Here is an 18495-nt window from a genome sequence, read left to right on the forward strand (position 1 = left end):
ACAGAAGGTGTCACGCTGAGGCAGGGAAGAGAGTAGAGGATGATGGATCAAGGGTGAGTAGTAGGCTTAGGCCAATACAGAGTGATTTGAATTTGTGCTTCAGTAAGGTTGGCTTCTTAGCATTCATTGCCATGGTTATCAATTTGTACCGCAGAAATGGAATGTAAATCACAGAAGGTAGATGTTGTGGGGGCAGTACTTGGGTGTATAAGGTTTTACTGCGGAAGAGATACAAGGTGTGTTGAACCAGAGTCCGGTCCTCCCAGGCCGTCGGACTGGTGTAGGATCAGTTAGGGTCAAAGTAGTGGAATGAGGTGGTGATTATTATATATATATTTTTTTTTTAATTAAATAGGTGTAGGGTTAGTTGGTGGTGCAATTTTTTCTTCCCTTTCTCCCCTTTTTTTGTGTTACAAAAATTGACATGATGACCACACACTACCGCACAGTAGGTGGCAGCATGCACAAACAAAATGTGCGAACTTCATTATACCGAAGAAGAAGAAGAAGCTGTGCCTGTGTATCGCTGCAGTGCATTGGCAAAGCGACAGCAACGCAGGATTGTAGCTGCTCGGGGCTGCTGAGCAAATACCATCTCAGGCCGGGTTGGATAGGACCCTATCGCAGTTTCTATCATTTGAAAATTATATATAGATCGACTGGAGAGTGTTTTAAATTTAAGTGGATCAGATTGTAACCAAGCCATTTGGGCTTATTTAAACATTTTATATAGGCTATTTGTTTTGTATTCGTTTAAATGACCTCGACTCTCACCAATGGTGTAAGCTGTGTTCATCTCTACATGGGTAAACAATTTTGATCATCGGGTATTTTGTTATTTATTTTAAATCATTTTTTAAGTGATATTGTTGTACTCTCGAAAGGGAGTCCCTTTACGGAATACAGCTGGATTGCATAGGGGGATCTTCAAATCTGTCTGGGCTAGGAGGAGATTCGATTTTTTTCCAACCGGGAGTGGGGGATAATATGTCCAGGCGAAAACAGAACAACCCCTTCAAAGTTAATTGTAGGTATCTCAGGTATTGTAAATGCCATTTTTACTTGTTGAAAAGTAGTGAGGAGGATCATTTCCATCCCTCTAACTAGACGATTGTTTTCGCCACCGTTGCAATTGTGAACGGTAAGACAATGTGTCAATCACCATCGTTGATACAAGCGCCTGATACAATGTTTTAGTTCAACCTATGTGGCGCGTAGACGTCAACATTTTTATAATTTTGATGATACATTGAATCAACGCGCGTGACACCGACGACTGTCTGTATCTTCGAACCAAAAAAATTATCATGAACCATTATTAGGCTACTAATACTATGATATTAATATTTGTATGGAGATGACAACCTCACAATTGCATGCGCAGGTCGTTTTCTCTGAGGGAAACTATTCAGATAGTTATTTCCATGTGTTTACCGGCGCTTACATTGGTGGTTTTTAATTACATTCTTTGTTTGAGGCAACATGAAAACCTGCTGTGGCATGCTTTTTTCAACTCTTGTTTTGAGAGTACGATATAGCCTACCAATGTAAATGAAAATAAATAATGTTAGTCTTGAGATTAGGACAGATTTCACCCTTCTTGGTCTCGGAATCCATTTAAGATRTTGTCCCTCATATAATGTCAGTTTAAACTAGATACAACATGCTTTTTCGTTGACTGTACTTTCTGTTTCTCTGGATAAGCTCTCACATTGACATCTCAGATTCAGATACAGAACCAGTACAGCCAGTGGAGAATAGCAATGTCGGTCATACTACTAGCATTGTCAATGCCTGGGGCCAAAATAAGAGACCATATATATATATATTTTAAATGGAAAGGTGCACTGCTTGGTTTCTGTAATCAGAGCCCAATAAAACACGTTTCGTTAATCTATTTTTACGTTTCTGTTCCATGAGTGCTGTTGTGTCTCTGTCATAGTCACCATCTTAGGGGAGGGTGTTTTTAAGTGTCACTGACTACTTTGGCTATCTGCAAGAAACATTCCTCCAATTCCAATGGGAGACTACTCCAGAGCAGGTATAGTCTAGGTACTACAGGTTTGGTAGCTGTGTAGTTGCYTGACAAATATTTCTACTGATGGTGATGTCCTTTTCCTATGCATGCTAAAAGGTCAAACTGAGTGCATGATGAATTGGCCTGCTGATCCTTCACAGTGTAGGCTACTGGATGCCTGAGGACGCATAAGTCCACCCAAGGGGATCGAACCCAACAATACAGTGAGGTGACCATGTAGCCTTTAGGGTCCTTTTCTAAACATAGGCGAGGCTAGTTTGTTTAAATATTGTTCTAATGGCCTCAATAATCCCTATATGCTAACAACATCTGTAAGGGGAAACAGTAACACAGTAAGGATGCATGATGTGCTGATAGACGTATTGGTCCATAGAACTCTGTTGTTCAAACACAGTATAGTAAAACAACAACATACATTATCAATCCTAAGGTGTTTTTTGGGGGGCTTCTACAGTGACGTCTCTAAGCTTCACGTACTACTTCTGACTGATAGTTATGAAATAACAACAGTCTTTTTTTATTACCCTCAGAATGAACAAGACTTTTGCACTTTCCTATGACCACATACAGTTGGTCCAAGACAAATTCACACATTCACACACACACATACCACATAGGTTATAAAATGATAATAGGCCATTTTGTTAACCCGCCATCTAATTAAATATTATAATAATCCTTAAAAGTGGTGTGTGTGTGTCCTGAACTGGTGTGAAATGTCCCTCAATGTAGAGCAAACATTACCAGCATGGGAAAACTAATCAGCTAGCCTGTCTGAGCCAATCATGGCTGGGGTAGAGGGAAAGCATAGCAGGGGAAACAGCAGCTCTGTTAGAAGTCTCATTAGCCCTGAAAGGGTTAGTGACGATAAACAGGTCTGTTTTGATAGCATGCGTTCAGGTTGTATCAGAATAGTCTTCATTGTGGATCTATAATGTATCATCTTCACAACACACATGCTTGAGGAAGCCATACAGATGGGTCATTTTGTGTTGATTTGTCTGAGCAGAGTTGGGTCATTTCAGACACTTCACTGGGGAGGAGGGCTCCACAGAGAGGGAGGGATTCTGGAGAAAAGGGGTGATGGCGGTTTCCTCCGTCTTGCCTTAATTAAATACCAGGCCGCCAATTAGGCGAAGTGAGAAATGATCTGGGAGTCTGGGATTATCTGATGTCTGTGTTTCACCATTCCCATGGTCCTGAACACCACAGTGCCTGTACATGGATGGAAGGCAGGGGCCCCAGCACTTCCTAGAGATTCAGACAGTATTTTGTGTGTGTGTGTGTTGGAGCAGAGGGTGGGTAAAAAAGAGGGGAGCTTGAATTCAACAGGAGCCCCATTGCTTAGTGTTTGAGTAGAGTTTTGGCTTTGTCTGTTTTGTTTTGTCCCCCTTTCCTCCTCCTCTCTCCCTCTGTGTCTGTTGGCTGATGAGTTTGTCTTTGTCTGGATTCAGTCAGACACTGCGTCACCTCCTGCCTACAGACACGCAGACTCAGAGATAACATCAGAGTGGCAGAGACATGGGGAGGGAGGGCGGGTGGGAGAAGAGAGACAGATGTACAGACAGAGCCTAGCAGTGGGGGATGGGTAGCTCTCACATCAATCATTGGCTGTGTGCCGTGGAGCCAGTCTGTAGCAGTTCATAGTTCAACAATCAGACCCACTCTACCAATGCTAATGAGTGCCTGGATCACTATGGGAAATGTGCCCAAACTATTTTCACATACTATACTCCGCTAAAAAGTTAATGCAGGAATGACAGCCCTGTGAAGATTAGAGGGGAGTTTTTTTTTAATGATAGATCTTATTCCTCAACCCTCTCGCACACAGACCATGCTCCTCAGTGGTGTGTTACTCCAGGATTAGAACAGAGGCTGTAATTACCTCTGCCAGCCTCAGGTAACTGAGTGGAAAGACTGGACAGGAAGGGGAGGGGCAATTCATTGCATTCAGAAGCAGAGGGTGATAACTGGAGGGCTATGGAACCTAAACTGTTGCAGTTTAAATATATTTTTTCCCTTCGAGAGATATTAAAATGATCAAAATAAAACCTCCCGTTAACGTTTACTGATGACAGGAATGAGTGTACAGTCACTAACAACTGGAGATGTCCTGTGCTCCCATTCCAACCGTGTCAAGCTTGGGTGTAGATCGGAGGGGAATTGGGATACTAATGCAATGAGCAGAGATGCTGTAAAATGCTGGGTGCCATGTGAGGGGTTTAAGCAGATACATATGGGCTCCTTGGTATGAGGCATTGGCCTCCCCCTCAGAGCTGCTGGTATGGATATAGAACAGTCAGAGCTGCGTATGAGCAGGGAGGACAGAGGGTGAGCCAGGCTGTGCAGTATGTGGGTGGTACTGAGAGCGGGAGAAACACTGCCTTGCAGGCTGCTAGTGGAAAGGAGTGCAGGCTGCTTCCCCCTGGGACTGCAGCATGCCTGGATAAGCGTGTATGTTCGTTCTGCTTCTGTGAAAATTGGGGGTCTGGTTGTGTGTGAGTACATGTGTCAATGTGCGCTTCTGCCATGTGTTGATGCAGCATTATATTGGCATGTCAGTGAATATGAAAGCATCCATGTCAACTGCATATAGGCTAGGTGAATGATTGTGTTTAAAGGTTTAGGCCTTTCATGTATTCTATGTTGTGTTTGTATAACCGTCTTGTGCTAGTGTATTATAGCAGCTATGATGGGTTTATGTGTGTAGCTACGACTCCTTTAATGCTGGATAGGCTTGCTATTCTAATCTGAAGCACTTTCTTCAGTATGCTAAGTGTGGTAGATTGCTTGGATTTTGTGGCTAGTCAGCACCTACACCAGGTAACTGAAGTGCAGGCTACACACCAGGCTCTCTGGTGTTTATGCCCTACATGTTAAATATTACAGGTCTGTGCTCTAGAAATGTCTTCCCCTGACTTCATGATCACGCTCCGCCATGCACTACTGACCTGTCAATCTTCTGTTCCAGGGCTGTCATTCCTATGCCTAGCACGTTTTACCTCCAAGGCTTTGTCTACTGGCTGTATTTTCCTGCATTGTCTTGTAATATATCAACTGTCTTTTTATACACACCTGACTCAAATTAATATATATATTTTTTTAATGTCATTGAGGATTGCCTCAATCAAGATTACGATGGGAAAGTGACCGCCCATTTTGCCTCGATCTTCCGGTTTTTGAATGGGCTTTAAGATTATACAACCAAATTCCCAAATGCTGTCATTTAAGATATACAATTATATTCTTATTTGTGTATTAATTTACTTCTACCTGACCTTTTTAAGATGTTCAATTGCATCCTGTTTGCGTGTGTGTGTTGCGTTTCAAGAACATAAGAAAAACTAAAGTCGACATGTAGTGGTCACACTTTCCCATCCTAGCCACTCTTATTTTTGAACGTTGCTATGGGCACAGCCAAACAACGGAAGTGATGGATTCGACTTCCGCTTTACTTCCCTACTGCAGCTCGCCGGTGGCAAATTTGCCAATGTCAATTATTTGAAGGAGACATTTTATAGTGTACAGTATAAAAGTTAAGTAAACGAGTATATAAGTGTAATTTTACATGGATTTCATCCACGTTCTCCATTAGCTAGACCTACTAGGCTAGTTCTGTTGTGATAATAACGTTAGTTGTGTTGTCAGAGTTAAGGGCCAGGCACCAAGCCAATAACTATAAAGATAAAACTATAGGCTACATAACTATAACACGTTGGTGAGCATCCACACTAGAGGAAAGTTCTTATTGTTCTGAAGTCCTACACCTGTCAATCAACTGATCAACGCATCCTACTGCACGCTGTCTATTAATAAGGTGACCATGAGTTCTCTAACCACAGATACTGGTTCAGACCAGTGCTTTCAGGGTGTGTTCATTGTCATAGTGACAACTGCAAATAATATGTCAATGTAGGCCTAATGTAAAACAATATAATAACTCCTACTGTATTTAAATGTAGCATTTCAACAACAAACGCCATATTGCCTGCATATCTATTACACCATTGCTCAAGTGGTTTGCAAGTGACTTCCATTTTTCTAATGTTTGTCAATTTCTTTGGGTCTTATTTTTCACTGTGCTCATCTCTCTGTCCTGTGCAACTATTTGCAATGCAACAGTGTTATCATAATAAGTGGCCAAAAGTAATCACACCAATGCACTTTCTCTCCTCAACAATCCGCAGGTACTGCAGGATTTTGTTCCAACTAGGCACCACACCTGACCAGCTGAGCTAATTGATCAGTTCAATGTTTGTCTAAATTCAACACACCTGATCCTCCAGGTCAATTAAATAATAAACATGAAGTGCCTGCGGCACTCCAGGACCAGTGTTGTCTACCCCTGCTATAGCCTGTTGTGAATGGGAACAGCTGGAAAGAGAGGCTGGTAATGTGTAGCTGACGTAACTTCGGCGGAAGTCGTGACAGTAATAAGCTAAATATTAGCTAGATATTAGCTAGATATTAGTGCTATAAGCTAAATATTTACCAGTCAAAGTGCAAGAAAAAAAGTTTTACTGTTATCATTTGAGTGCACAGTTATTGTCCATGTGATGTAGGCTAATTTGAATAACACCTCAAACGTCCGATTTTGTAAAAAGATAACTGCATATGGTTATGCCTGGTTATGCAACCATTTGGATCAGTTTGGGACTATTCTCAACAGTTAAGAAGGTCCAGAAAGGTACATAAGCAGGCCACTCGTGTGTTCTGTCAGGATGTAGCCCAGTGTTAAGATAGGCCTACTATAGGAAAATATGGGCTTCTCCTTTCCAACTCCCTGCCCGTTCTTAATGCTGTAGCCTATTTTACATTCCGCAAGCATGCATCTCTCTAATAGGCTATTAGTAGGCTAAAGAAAATAAGTTGAAATAAGTGTCCAACAAGCTTTTGTAGTATGGCTCTTTCTGGGACCCCACAAGATTTAAGAGGAAGAGACCCCAGGTGCGTAATTGCGCAACAGACAGACAGTCTACATCCCATGCCTGTCTCCTAAATTAGAAACGTATGCATATTAACCCGTAATTCATAAGCTCAATGTTAGGCTTAATACTGCAGTGAATATATACAGTCAATTTACAAAAGGAAAAACAAGTTTATCAGATAAGGAAATCATAGGTAGTCTACACTGTGCTATTGAGGCTGCGCTGAGTGCTTTCCCTCCCAGTCCTCTGGTACCAGCTGGAAAAGCTACCCTATTTGTTTTTTTTTAGGGACAATAAATGTATCCTACCTAGGCTTCAACAACACAATGTAATGAAGAATTGTATTGTTTTCAATTGAGTACATAACCTCTAGTCTAGGCTGTAGGCTATTCACTGTAGTTTGTCATTTGAGTAATGCTCAAAAGCCTAGCGTTTTTAATGTTAATTTAGAAATGGCTGCATCTAGCTTGCCTGATTGGCAACCATTTGGATCAGTTATGGGTTTTTACTCAGCTGTTAGCCTACAAGGTCCAGGCACATTAGCAGGCCAGTAATATGGTGTATTTCGTTCAGGATTTATCAGCGAAAAGAAACGTGCTAATGCAGGGATTTCTAGTGGCTCGAATATGAATTATGATAAGGAAGTTGTATCTGTAGTTTCTGCATTTGGCTTCCGTGTTTTAAGTGTTTGAAAATCAGGTGGATTTGCCTAGAGTTAAATTGGGCCACCCCTCCCTCGGATGGTCTTATCATCTCCCTGTGACTCCTCTGTTCACAGGGCCCTTCCACAGCACCGGCTTTGCAGGCCCCCTCCACACTATTAACATGGATGGCAGGGACGATTTCATTGAGGACACCGAATGCCACAGCAACAATTCCCAACAGGACAGCATTTCAGGTAGGCATTTAGGGCATTTCCCTGACCCTAATGTGACATACTCTCTGTAGGGGGTGTCGTGAGAGAATATGACTAGCTCTGTGTTCTGTTGTCTGTCTATATTGATAGGGCTGTGTTTGCCTCCATAGAAGACAGTGATAGCGACCTGGACAACCACGACTCATCCTCCAACACCTCAGCTGACGACCACATGACCTCCACCAAGAGAACACACCACAGGGGAGTTAAAGAAGTGAGTGTCACTGTCAGGGTTACCCATGGAGGGGTGTTCTCTCCTCCTAGCACTGTGTGGTCACTGAGTGCAGGCCTGCCTGGTTGCTGATTCACACATGCATTTCCTTCCTGATTTGATAGTGTTCTACAGATCTCAGGGTCATCTGGCCCTCTAGACTTATGTGGAAAGGTTATTGCCCCACCCCGCACTGTCCATTTTCCAGAATTATGTTATTCAATAATCCTACAGAAAGAGATGCAGCACAAGAATACGTCTGAATACATTGCGTTTGTAAATTGTAAACTGGCGATTCACAGAATATCCTCACACTTTCAGACCCCAGAAACCGAAAGCATCTCAGGTTGTGTGGTGTGATTCACACCCATGGCAGAGTCATACAGTGTGTCAGTGACAGTCAATTAGTCACTGGGGGCCTGAGGGTAAATCTCTCACCCTCAACCCACCCAACACCACAACCACACACACACACATACAACCTTATGACCTACCATTCAGGGTTCCTGCTCCCAGGACCAGCCATAGAGGTACTGTAGAGAGGATGAGCATATCCACCCTTTAGATGTACACATTAAATCCTCCTCTAATATTTGCCCTATATTCTCAGTGTAGGCAGAACCACCATTACATAACCTACTGTATTATTACACAATCATTAGCATACATATTACTGATGAAGCAGATATGTATGGTAGCTCCACATAGCATCCACAGTATCTGAGTGTACAGTAGTACTGATGCCTCTGTGTTTCTCAGGAGAGCGAGGAGGGGGCCGACCTGATGAACAGCTGTGTGTGTCCTCTGTGCACCCTGGAGTTCAGCAGCCCCGAGCAGCTCATCACACACGTCTACCAGGTGAGGACAGTACAGTACCAGACGGCCCACCATGGCACCAAGTATTCAGACAGGGCCAAAGCCTCCTTAGCTTCAGCGGTTGGATCAGGGGGATAATGGGCTAGGGGTAGATAATTACCTTTAAACCTCCTATGAGCTACTGTCATCACTACCCTAAAGAGGGAAGGATAATTATGATCCAGTCATGTGATCAGTCTCTGGGTTATGWGTCAAACCTAAGGTTTGGATGTTTCAACTTGTTTTAAGTTATCAGTGTCTAACTGAGCCAGAATTACACGTTTACCACCAAACCACTTCCTCCTTCCATTCGTGTTCTTTCTCACATGATGGTGGCGTGTTAACCACATACGTTTATGCCACAATTTGTAGATATGTGTATTCTCAGATATGCACTGTTGGGGTTTGTCCTCACTTTTAGGTTGCTTATAAAATACACTGACAAACAAAGAGAACCATTGTGCTTTACCTAATTAAATAACTATAACTCTGTCTGTCTGTGTGGAGCAGCACACATCGTTGATGGGCAGCAGTAAGAACTACGTGTGCCCAGTGTGTGGGCGCACGCTCAGCTCGCCAGGCTCCCTGGGGCGCCACCTTCTCATCCACTCTGAGGACCGCCTCTCCAACTGTGCTGTGTGTGGGACACGCTTCACCGACACCAACAACTTCAACAGGTCTGTGCCGCCCCACCACTGTAACTGACAAATTAACCTGTAAGTCTATGTCGTTGTTTTTTTGTTTTGTTTTTTTGTTTACGTGTTTGCTATGCAGGAAATGATAAGACAAGCGGAACTATGTGACTAAGAACTGTTGTAACGGGGATTATTATCGTAGCAACACACCGTTGGAGTGAAGGCAATCCCAAGTTTTCATGTCTTCGGGTATAGTTCGTAAAGGTTGAATTGTGTATGTTAGGAACGTTATAATAATTAAGGATGAAGCGTGAATTCATGCCAGGAATAATAAGTGTGAAGTTTTTGATTTCCTCCCTTCTGTATTAAGCAGCCAATGAGGTATTTTTCCTTTATTCATGTGTTTAATCTGATACTGTTATAGCTCCGGCTAAACTGTTTATGTATGTAAGCACGTCAGAGTTATATAAAGCTAATAAGTCACTCGTAAGACAAGAAAGTTGTAAGAGTGTGCTTAACCCTATTTCATTTATTTTATAGTTCTCACGGAAGGTGATAATTCTAAAACTACAGATAAAGCCGCCAGTTAAGATCAAGGAACGGTTGTGCTCGTGGGTTACTGGAGGGAGCTACAACCACTACTACCTCATTTCAGTCCGATACCTAGTATAGTGCTTCAGCCTTTCACACAGACATGACATGGGTTATTACAGAGTTTAGAGAGTTAGGCTGTCTGTCTAGCTAGCCTGTAACAGCTCTGTCCTGTAACTACTCACATCTCTGCCCCCCTACACAGGGAGAAGCTAGAGAGGTCCTGAAACAGGCAGCAGTATGGAATGCAGCAGCGGAGATGAGAACTGTTCCATGTCGGTCTTTCCAGCACCTCATGGGCAACCCGGTCATGCCTGGGACAGCCGGGCCGGCCACACCAAGGCACAAACCTGGCCGTGGCACAGGCCACACCCGGGACCAGCCACGGCCCGCATACAACCGGCACAACCAAGGACAACGGGCATGGCCAGGACACACCATGGCCAAGGTCTCGGACACTCCCAGGCCACCCACTCCCTCACTGCACACAGCTCTCTCTTCACCCCTCCTCCCTGACGCCTCAAGCCCTCACAGGCACCTGCTTGCCAGACATCTGAGCCATTGCCTGTGCCCGGCCGGAGTGCTGCTGGTGTGCAACAGCTGTGTGGCTACCAGCAGCTGGTGGACGCCCAGTCTCCATGAGGAAGTGGGCCATGCGCAGGAAGAACGAGCGGTGGAGGCACGCATGACCGTCTAAGCGCGAGCGCTCCGCAGAGACCAAGCGGGAGCACGAGTCGCCCGAGGAGCGGGAGCTGCGCGGCTTCGGGACGCGAGCCAGCGGATGCAGAGGCTGCAGGAGACAGAGGGAGCAACGGACACGGAGGCTCTCGCGGACAGGGAGGCACATGCGGATGAAGAGGGCCACGGAACGCCAGATAAAGAGCAGACAGGCTGACCGTGGAGAGAGGCAGGAGCCTGAGGAACGGCGTAGAGAAGATTTGACCTCCCTGAGAGGTCAGATTAGAGCATGACAGCTGCTATGGCTGCGCCTCGGGCAGACATGAGCTGTTTCAGTTCCTGCCCATGCCTGTCCCCTCTCTGGAAACGCCTTCTTCATGAAGCTGCTCTTAGAGACCAGGTCACTGGGGCGCCACACTGGGGCACTAACAGTTCAAGGACCTCTCCCTACGCCTTGGGTTGAGAAGGCCACAGATGGAACATCCATTGCTGTGTTTGAATCCAGGCAGCTTTCCTGTGCCAACAATTGATCCCGAACTCTGTGTCACAAATAACATTAATTATACAGAACTAGCGGAAAATAAAGCAGAAATTCAATAATGTTTCACTTAATGATATTGATAAAGCATGTTGTCAAGAGATTTGATCTGTTCAGGGGGCTAGCAGACTTTGACTTACCAGCCCATTGTGACAGGAGCAGTTACACCCTTCCATATTTTGCACATGGACCTTCAGTGGTGGGAATGAGTCACATAGCCAATAGCTCTCTCCCTCGCCTCTGGTCCCTTCTGCTAGCCCAGTCGCTGGAGTTTACCGGTAGCTACACCTCTCTCACGCTGCCAACGTGGGTCTCTGCTCTGGCTAGCTCATATCCACCCAATCAACTACCTCAGTAAGGGCTGAGGCCGAGCCCTCTGGTCTACGTTCTGACTCCAAGCTTCTTTACACGTACACTACAGAAGAGAATGCAGGTTGTTTCCTTAGTTTGAGGGTGTGTTTATATCTTTAGGACGTATTCACAGCTCACCGGGAGAATATTCAACAGAACAGAACATTCAGTAAGACATAGTCCGAAATGTACGGTATAAAACGGGAACGATAGAAAACGAGCCTGTCGTATACATCACATTTCTATCCGTTATGCTCTGAATATGCTGTACTATTTAATGAGCCCTGTTTTGAGCAACATTATCCTCCATTCCAGCACATTCTCTTCAACTCAAAATATACTGCCACTACTGTAGGTCTCTTTGCCTTTTATTAGTCACATTGACCTTCCTCAATCTGTTTTTCCCTCGTACCTTCAACACTCATAACCTTTGCCAAGTAGTTGGTAATAATTTCCTTTTTACTTTATGTATCTTCTGTTGCATTGACATTTTTGGCTCATCAAACCACAATCTTTGCTGCTGTTACTGTTCTGTACATGTTAGTTACCTCTAGGACATTTAGGACTCAACATGTGAACTGAGAGTGCTAATTTACTAGCATTTTTCTAAATGCCCCAAATTGTCATATTTCCTTCCTCACCTAACCAACGTATTGAAATATGCTCATACAGTTGAAGTCGGAAATTTACATACACTTAGGTTGGAGTCATTACAACTAGTTTTTCAACCACTCCACAAATTACTTGTTAACAAACTATAGTTCTGGCAAGTCGGTTAGGACATCTACTTTGTTCATGACACAAGTCATTTTTCCAACAATTGTTTACAGACAGATTATTTCACTTATAATTCACTGTATCACAATTCCAGTGGGTCAGAAGTTTACATACAGTAAGTTGACTGTGCCTTTAAACGGCTTGGAAAATTCCAGAAAATTATGTCATGGTTTTAGACGCTTCTGATAGACTAATTTACATAATTTGAGACAATTGGAGGTGTACCTGTGGATGGATTTCAAGGCCTACCTTCAAACGCAGTGCCTCCTTGCTTGACATCATTGGGAAATCGGCCAAGACCTCAGMATTTTTTTTTCTCGCAAGTCTGGTTCATCCTTGGGAGCAATTTCCAAACACATGAAGGTACCACATTCATCTATACAAACAATAGTACACCAGTATAAACACCATGGGGCCACGCAGCCGTCATACCGCTCAGGAAGGAGACACTTTCTGTCTCCTAGAGATGAACGTACTTTGGTGCGAAAAGTGCAAATCAATCCCAGAACAACAGCAAAGGACTTTGTGAAGATGCTGGAGGAAACRGGTACAAAAGTATCTATATCGACAGTAAAACAAGTCCTATATCGACATAACCTGATAGGCCGCTCAGCAAGGAAGAAGCCACTGCTCCAAAACCGCCATAAAAAAGCCACACTACGGTTTGCAATTGCAGCTGTGGAACAATAGATCATACTTTTTGGAGAATGATCCTCTGGATCTGATGAACCTAACATCGAATTGTTTGGATAGATGAGAGCTTGTTATGTTTTGGATGAAAAGGGGGAGTCTTGCAAAGCTGAAGAATCCATCCAAACCGTGAAGCACGGGGGTGGCGAGCATCATGTTGTGAGGAGTGCTGCTGCAGGGGGATGGTGGCGCTCAAAATAGATGGCATCATGAGGCAGGAAGAATTAAATGTGGATATTTGAAGACACATCATAGAATCAGTAAGCGAAAGTTAAAGCTGGTCGCAATAATGGTCTTTCCATGGAAATGACCCAAAATATTCAAAGTTTGGCATAATGGCTTAAGGACCAAAGTCAAGGTATTGGAGTGGACCATCACAAAGCCTGACTCAATCCTAAAGAAATTTGTGGGCAGAAACTGAAAAGGTGTGCGAGCAAGGATGCCATACATGATGCAGTACCAGCTTGTCGGAAGAAATGGGCCAAATCACCAACGTATGTGGGAAGCTTGGGAGGCTAGACCGAAACATTTCCCAAGTTAACACCATTTAAAGGCAATGCTACTGATCTATTGATGTGCATTTAAATGTTAACCACTGGGATGTGATGAATAGAATTAAAAAGCTGAAATAAATAATTCCTCTATTTTCTGAAATTTCACATTAAAATAATTGGTGACCTAACTGACCTAAGACGGGAATTTTTACGAGGATTAAAATGTCAGGAATTGTGAAAGAACTGAGTTTTAAAGTATTTGGCTAAGGTGTATGTTCACTTCCGACTTAAACTGCTTGTGTCAGGGTAAAGCTATTTTGAATAACTATATCTTTGGATTTTTCCAGTGATCTCACTTTGCAGAGATTTCACTCTCCATGAGCATGTTCTAAGACTTCATTAAGCTACGTTGACCTCGACAGTTGGGAAGATCTTTGGTCTAATGTTCATTGACCTAATTCAATTGATTATTTATGCAACATGTGATATATGATTGAATTGGGGATATTTTTTTTGTTTTGGTATATATTAGATGAAAGTCACATTTTGCCATGTTTGGTTCTATACTGTATGTATTGTTTTGTTCCTTGTCTTTGTATGTTCTCAATTTCTTGCCACAAAGGGTTACTCCGATTCCAAGTGTCACAACTGAGCTCTGCAGAACATATTGACACTGTTACATGTACATGATTCGTTTTTTGGAGTTTCCTTAAGATGGGCACTAAGACGGTTTGTCAGTTTGAGCCACTACAGGGTAAAGCCCAAAGAATAGCATCACGCTCAACCGGGAAAAGCTATATATTTATATTGTCCTTGGAGAGTGTAGGAGGGGTTCAAACCGTCTAATGCAACGTGCTGTTTATTCCAAGGGAAATTTGACTATTAAACTAGGGCGAGTGAGGAAAACAAATGGACTCAGATGTATGAATTTGTGTCAACTTCAGGCGATGGCAATCATGTGAGGGTCTTTGCCATAGGTTCGCGCCTGGGTCATGAACTTCTTTGTCAGCAAGGGTATTCAGCTACCTAATTTAGAATACACAGAGAGCAGAGCCATGCTCACGACCATGTTGTGCACACACGGTCTTATTTTTGTTACAAAAATGATCTGGTACCCAACATTTGCAAGTATGAAGTTGGGACTTTTCAATAAATGAATCTGGGTATTCTGACTGATTTTGAATGGCAGTGAATATCATCCTCAACAGTGGAATAATGCAATGGAAAATGTGGAGTACGCCTCTTCCTTGACATTAAAATAGGCTACAAAGAGGAGATTGTATCACAGTTTCGCAGGTTCGGGGTGGTGGATACAGCACTGTCTAAGCTCTGCTGAGCGTGACAGTGGATTAGGTAACCCTGCATGTCGTGAAAACTGCGTGGAGAAGGGGTGCAAGTAGGGGCTTGGGTATTCTACTGTTATTGGCTATGCCTGGCGTGGTGGTGTGTGTGGAGTGTGGTAATTGAAAGATGTTCTTTGAACTTTGGGTTTTACTAGTATCGAGGATTTCTCTTGATGTCCATGTTTTACAAAGGAAATCTTTTAAGAGGCAAAATAATCGAGGGGTTAAACATGAAAAACAGAACATTAGTGCTCGTTCTTGTTGTTGCCACTGCTCAGAACGGAACTTTTACGCGCGTCTGACTACTGGATTAACAGATTGTGACAGATCATGTGAGATCGCAGGAAGTAAATGTGGATGATAAACATTGACTTTGACACTGCGCTGTTTAGTGAACTTGTCTGCTTTCTTTCAGTTCACCCTAACAAACCAGTCAGCAGAATAAACCAATGGCCACTCAAATGGACTGGCTCTCTCGGCAGACAAATGGCCGTCTTACTTCATGCGAGACACAGTGTAATAAACTCTATAAACATAGAGACAGGAGTAGTGCTATCCAATGCTACTCTGGGGTGTGAACAGAGCAGGAGACATGGAATGAAAATATCACTGGTGTAGTACTGTAGAGGTTTAACAATCTATAGTTTCTTACAGACATGATCCTGAATCAAGTTTGACCTCTTGTGGTAATTTAAATCATTTGATAAAACAAAGAAGCTGAGGAATGAGATGGGTTTTATGAGCGGCCCTCAGGCCCGCCCGCCTGGAACTAGCTCCAAGAACCCACACTATACCTCTCCATGTGGACCAGTCAAAGAAGAGACCAAGATAAAACACAGACATCTGGACATAGGGTACTAGTAAGTATATATATATATATATATATATTATTGTGTTTACTTAACAAACATGATAAATGCAATGTCTCCAAGAAGTTAGCTGTAACAATAAAAATACAATATCTTTGTGTCCTTAAGTACATAGAATTAAAACAGCAAAACAAAAACAAAACAGCCTTAAGTAGTTCACAGCGGTACAAATATACAGTACAAATCTATTTTATTCAAAAAGGGTACAAATAAAATAACGCAAACAAAATAGTTATTAATGCTTTGTAAAGTTCAGATAGGTGTAGGGTACTGTATTCTAAGGGAGCACTTTGGGTAGACAACTAAGGCTTTTGATAAGAATCAATACATATTGGTACGGCCATACAATATTAAAACTCACTATACAAAAGTTTATACAACCTGGATTATATTTGAGGATTGAATATTACATATACATCATTGCATATATTTTGCAGATTTTATACTTTAAAAAAAGGATGCTGTTTCTTTTAAAACTGGTCAAATGTCACGTAAAAAGCAGTAACTTTAGTGCCAAAATACAAATGTCAAATCTGAAAATACACAACAACTCCATTAAAACTTTTAACCATTCCCATCTTCCTGATTTAATTATGCATCTCTAGTGCCTGGCAACAACACCATCCCATCCAGTCTATTTACCTCAGTCATACAAGATCAGACCAACAGGGCTACTTTATACAAGGGTCATAAAGCCTTTTTCCATAATCACAAAACAAAAACAGATCATACAGTTACCAATAAAGGAAAGTTGTCACTGGTTTGAAAAGCCTCACATTCTCTCCCATGTAGATCAGACAGGACCAGAACTAAAATACATTGAGCACAACCTCACCTTCAGGGACCTACTCCCAACGTCCACTCACATTAACAACAGAGGGTGGTGCGTGTGTTTAAAAAAGAAGAAGAAAAGAAACAGCGAGTCAGTTACTGGTCCAGCTTTCAAGCAGTGCTAGGGACTCACTCTTACATGATCCCTCCCTGTAACCTATCCCTATCCAGAGATACAATCCATCTCCAAATGCCTTTCTGCTTATGAATAAAACACCGGGAGAGTGCCAAGAGGGGGTCAATACAACAAGAGTGAACTGATCCACCTTTGCAGCTACAGAAAAACAGGGAAACTGGGTCACTTATAAGCATCATTCCATTAACACATTGTACAAAGCAGATCTTAAGGCGTTATTGACAAGCTTGATAATAGCCACATAAAACATTATCTCTACAAACATGCACAACAGTCAAGTGATTGTTTCATTGGGTTTTGTGTTGTTTAGCGCTAATAATTAAAAACTTCAATTAACTAACCGTTAATTTTATAATACTATAAAGGATGGCAAATTAGTGCAATTTTCTTTCTTGAATAAAATTGTAATAAGAAGAGTGAGGTCAAAAACGTACAGGTCAAATGTTTCCCCTTTCTTACGATGGTTAGAGTTAAGAGAAGAACCTAGAAACCGGCTGAAGTACCACTTTCACGCTCCAAGCAGAAGTCTGAGAACGATGCTAGTCTGAGTGTAACAGAGGGCGTGCTGCTAATGTGCCTGTCCACTTGACTGTCTCCTGAGAGTCAGAGTGGTCATACAGCCACTACCACATACTGTGTTCAAGACAGAGAGGAAGAGGTAAAGAAACAGGAGGCACTGCTTGCACCTAGAATGGTTGTCCCAGACCAGAATACTGAGTTTGATACACATGTTGTGTGGCATGGCAAAGGGAGGAGAGGAGGTGGTAAGACACAGAAGTGCTGTTTGTGCATGTGAGGAGTTCTGTTCCATGATATTTTACTGCAGTAAGAATATCTGGAGGAAAGAGTGATGAGCAGTGGGGTGTTCCAGCAAGCAGGATCATTACCATAGCCAGTTAACTTTGATAAGCAGCCAAATAAATCTCTTAATTTTCATTGAGAAAACTAAACCTGAATATGGATTGTTGGTTGTCAAGTCAATTATACCATTACAAATTTCAAGTTCATAATTCTCGAAAGAAAATGCTGTTATTTACGTTTTTTGGGGGACCGTTAGCTGGCTAACTCATTGATCCTGCTTTCTGGAAGAGCCCCCAGGGAGGTGGGACATGAGATGCAACCCATTCCCAAAACATTTGACAACAGTGCACAGACACAGGCAGGCTGTTGACATCGTCCTTTTTCAGAGCATCTGCACTCTCCACACCATCTCCTATAAAATGTGAGACAGGCCCAGCTGTGAGCCCTTGGTAAGGCAGTACATTTTGGAGAGTAAAAGTTCACCAAAGAGAAGACTCTGACCCTACAGGGCTGAATACACACCTTAACATTCATACCATATCTAAACAAGGTATTGCTACACGTGACCAAGAGAGGTCATAAGGCCAAAATCTAACTGGATATCCATGCACATAATTTGAATTTCAGCACAAATCCATAGATGTCAATGACAGATTTACATCAAAATTGGAGTTACACATGCATACCTATCTCTGGTCATGATTTGTCCCGTACTGCCTGGCAGCGGAAGGTGGATGTCATAGGCTGAGCTGACTGGAACAAAACACTGTGCTGAACGTAGGTTAGTGACAACTAAGGGTCTGAACAAAAACT

At 42.7% G+C, this 18495-nt stretch overlaps 1 protein-coding gene across 1 annotated transcript; it reads left to right on the plus strand.

Moving 5' to 3' along the window:
• The first annotated feature begins 526 nt into the window (after positions 1-526).
• On the plus strand, positions 527-9653 carry LOC111969119 (zinc finger protein 821-like). Its single transcript, XM_023995063.2, has 5 exons — positions 527-806; positions 7745-7864; positions 7993-8096; positions 8853-8951; positions 9459-9653. The coding sequence occupies exons 1-5, from the start codon at positions 758-760 to the stop codon at positions 9651-9653; spliced, it is 567 nt and encodes a 188-aa protein (XP_023850831.1). The 5' UTR covers positions 527-757.
• The last annotated feature ends 8842 nt before the right edge of the window (positions 9654-18495 follow it).

Source organism: Salvelinus sp. IW2-2015, linkage group LG10 (assembly GCF_002910315.2).
Source record: "Salvelinus sp. IW2-2015 linkage group LG10, ASM291031v2, whole genome shotgun sequence".
Classification (NCBI taxonomy): domain Eukaryota; kingdom Metazoa; phylum Chordata; class Actinopteri; order Salmoniformes; family Salmonidae; genus Salvelinus; species Salvelinus sp. IW2-2015.